The sequence below is a fragment of the Penaeus monodon genome, chromosome 38, assembly GCF_015228065.2.
Source record: "Penaeus monodon isolate SGIC_2016 chromosome 38, NSTDA_Pmon_1, whole genome shotgun sequence".
NCBI lineage: Eukaryota > Metazoa > Arthropoda > Malacostraca > Decapoda > Penaeidae > Penaeus > Penaeus monodon.
The window spans coordinates 4,078,544-4,081,818 of NC_051423.1; the positions used below are offsets into that span (position 1 = coordinate 4,078,544).

Here is a 3,275-nt window from a genome sequence, read left to right on the forward strand (position 1 = left end):
CCGACTCCTTCGAGTCCCGGGAGTACAGGCCACCAAGGCCAGTCTACACCTACGGCTCCAACGAGTCCAATTAAATTCTTAAATTCTTCAAAGGTTTATTACGATCGCGACCACTGATTTTTTTTTATGTCAAATATTTATTGTATATTTATTACAAAATGAAACATGGAAGCACGAAAACATGATTTTTTTTTTTAATGCCAAAGGACTACCAGTATTACAAATAAATTGTTATATATATATATATATATATATATATATATATATATATATATATATATATATATATATATATATATATGTATATATATATGTATATATATATATATATATATATATGAGATTTGGTACGGAGCGCCACTTCATGATATGTCATGCTGTGTGTCCGATTCCTCTTAAACAGCAGAAATCATTGCAACTGAAAAAGAGACAGATGACAGGATCTTCAACAAGTTAAATGCAAAATGAAATCAACGATACGACAGTCCTCATCACAAAACAACAACAACAACAACAACAAAAAAATACAAATGTCTACAACTCCTTCATTAAAAACCATCCAAATCCTTGATCGCTTGCCTTTTCACTTTCCCCCATAATAACCACCAAAGAGACTATAACAAAGTGGTAACAAACTACGTATCAAAGAATTTACTCGTTACTTACTTAAAGAGGTAATGATATCTTTATTTTTTTTTAAAAGCTGTGCTTGCGAATGTTTCCCGTTTGTGGATTTGTACCCTAGACCGGTATTTTTTTTTTACAAAGTTGTTGCGCAACTTATGCAAAAGTCGTAAGCGATGATTTTATATTTTATAGAGAATTGGTAGAAATTCAAAAAATAATTTCATCATTCTACCTGATACATTAATTTTATCAAATTAATGTGAAAAACTAAGTAATACACGAGTATTTTAGCCAACAATTCTGTTGCAATATACAGAAAAAAATGTTAAACAAACGAAATTTGTTGTCAGTTTGTTAACACTTAGGTAAGACCATTTAACCCGGAGAAACTGTTCTAAAAACGAAAAAAAGCAACCTATATTGTACGCGATTTAATTATAAGTGCAAGTAACTATAAATTCATTAGTTTGCCTTATATTCCTTAATTTAGTGACAAATATAATCACACTTCAAACTTACACCCTAATGCTCTATTCTTAACATATACTACGAGTAACATGTCCCAGTAGTCATTTCTTGAAAATACTCAGAACAAAAAGCATCGTCAAACCCGTCTAATAAGATAGTCTAGAGTCTCATCTGATTACCGTGCTAGATATTAGGCTATTGTATATAAACAATATCTATGTTATCTATATATGTGTATATATGCAATATATGTATATATAATATATATATATATTGATATATATACCTAGTATATATATGCGCACAACCACACACACACACACACACACACACACAATATATTATTATATATATATATGTACATATATAGACATATGTATTATGTAATATACAATATATATATGCACCTGTATATATATATATGTGTGTGTGTGTGTGTGTGTGTGTGTGTGTGTGCGTGTGTGTTTGTGTTTGCATGTATATCTTTTTATACTTTCATAGCTGTATCTACATATTTACAAATATTTGTTTATCTATCTAGTTATTCATCTATCGCTGCTTCTTTTATCTACCTATATATGTAATAAGGACGTGCATGTACGGAAAGGGCAAGCGTTATGTACATTCAAGTAAAAATAATTTAGACTATATTCATGTGACTGCTCTTGACAAGCAACTCGTTGACAAACAACTCCATGGACCAAGCACTGCACGAAAATGAATATAAAAAACGTGCCCCAGTTGTTAAGCACTGCTGTTAGAGCTTTCAGCATTCATTCCTTAAGAATAAGTCGTGAACACTAAGGTAGGTAGGTATCTGGTGTTTCAAAACGGATGTTTAGAGTAAGATAGTATCTTCAAACATTCTGCTACTACCTCTAAAATTAGTTAGTCACGTATTTTGGTATCTGAATATTTTGATGAAAAAAAATAATGATAATGATCATGCAGACAAATAATGTCTTCCCCGTAGGTCTTTATTCTCCTAGTTTACATTTTTTGAAACATCCTAAACCTGCTGTAATATATAATCAAGCATTATATATTGGATGTACAAAGAGAAATACATATATTGAATATCTATACTATTTATACTCATACACCTTACAATATGTGTATTTACTAATTAGCTAATTATGTAATACATTTCCTAATCTGTAAGAAAAGTATTGTCTGATAGTATGAGGCTATGATTGAATTAACGAGTACTTAAATCAAACAAAACCATTCTCTAATGTGACACTGAAAAATACTGATTTTTTTTTTCTAGGACTGCGATGAGTCATTTGAGTCAGGGGAGGCCAAATACGACTTTAGTTATGCCGTTCAGCACGAAGACTCCGGCAACGACTTCGGCCACGAGGAAGCCCGTGACGGTGAACACACTCAAGGATCCTACTACGGGAGGCTTCCCGACACCCGCCTGCAGAGCGTTAAGTACTTCGTGGACGGCGACTCCGGCTACGTGGCTGAGGTGAACTACTAAGGGCGAGGCTCCTTTCCCCGACTCGTATGAATCTGCTTCTTTCGAGTCCCTGGAGTACAGGCCACCAAGGCCAGTCTACACCTATGACTCCAACGAGTCCAAGTAAATTCACAAATATTTGAGTAATAAGCCATGATCACGGTTGCTGAATTTCACATATTTATTTTATTATTTATTTATTTATTTGTTGTAATTAACAACATGAATAGTCGTGATGTAGTAGTCATTTACACATGGTAGCAGAACATTACAAAAAGTTCGTGATTGCCCCAGTTTTATTATGATAATTATAATTTCAACCTTGTAAAGTTATAAGCCGGACGGTAAACGATGAAACTTCTACATGCAAAAGAACAAAAAGAATGATTCAGTCAGAGAATTAATAAGCAATATTTCGAACACTGTCATTGGGTTCCTGATTTAGTAAATATCAACGGCTTTCTGTTCATTGCAAGTTCTATGATGAAAGGGCAAACTGAACTTTATAAAAGTGTACAGGAAAAAAAAAGTTAATAAAAACTACATTTCTTGTTATGGAAAAATTATATCAGTATCTAAATTATTCGCTTATTAACCAGGCTCCAGCAGTCGAATTCAAGTGATCGTTATAATGATGGCGATGGCAATGATGATAATGAAATCATAACCACAATTAGAGAAAAAAAGAAAATAGAAGCAAATGCTTAGTTAAAAG

General features: G+C 32.6%; 1 protein-coding gene and 1 pseudogene across 1 annotated transcript in view; both read left to right on the forward strand.

The window, feature by feature from the left end:
• The window catches only part of LOC119596654 (cuticle protein 18.6-like), a 12,600-nt gene extending 12,526 nt beyond the window's left edge, over positions 1 to 74 (forward strand). The window contains exon 3 of the mRNA XM_037945989.1: positions 1 to 74. This exon is cut by the window's left edge and continues 161 nt beyond it. Coding sequence (XP_037801917.1) covers positions 1 to 74 — 74 coding nt within the window.
• A 1,966-nt stretch (positions 75 to 2,040) lies between these two features.
• LOC119596655 lies at positions 2,041 to 2,687 on the forward strand (annotated as a pseudogene).
• The last annotated feature ends 588 nt before the right edge of the window (positions 2,688 to 3,275 follow it).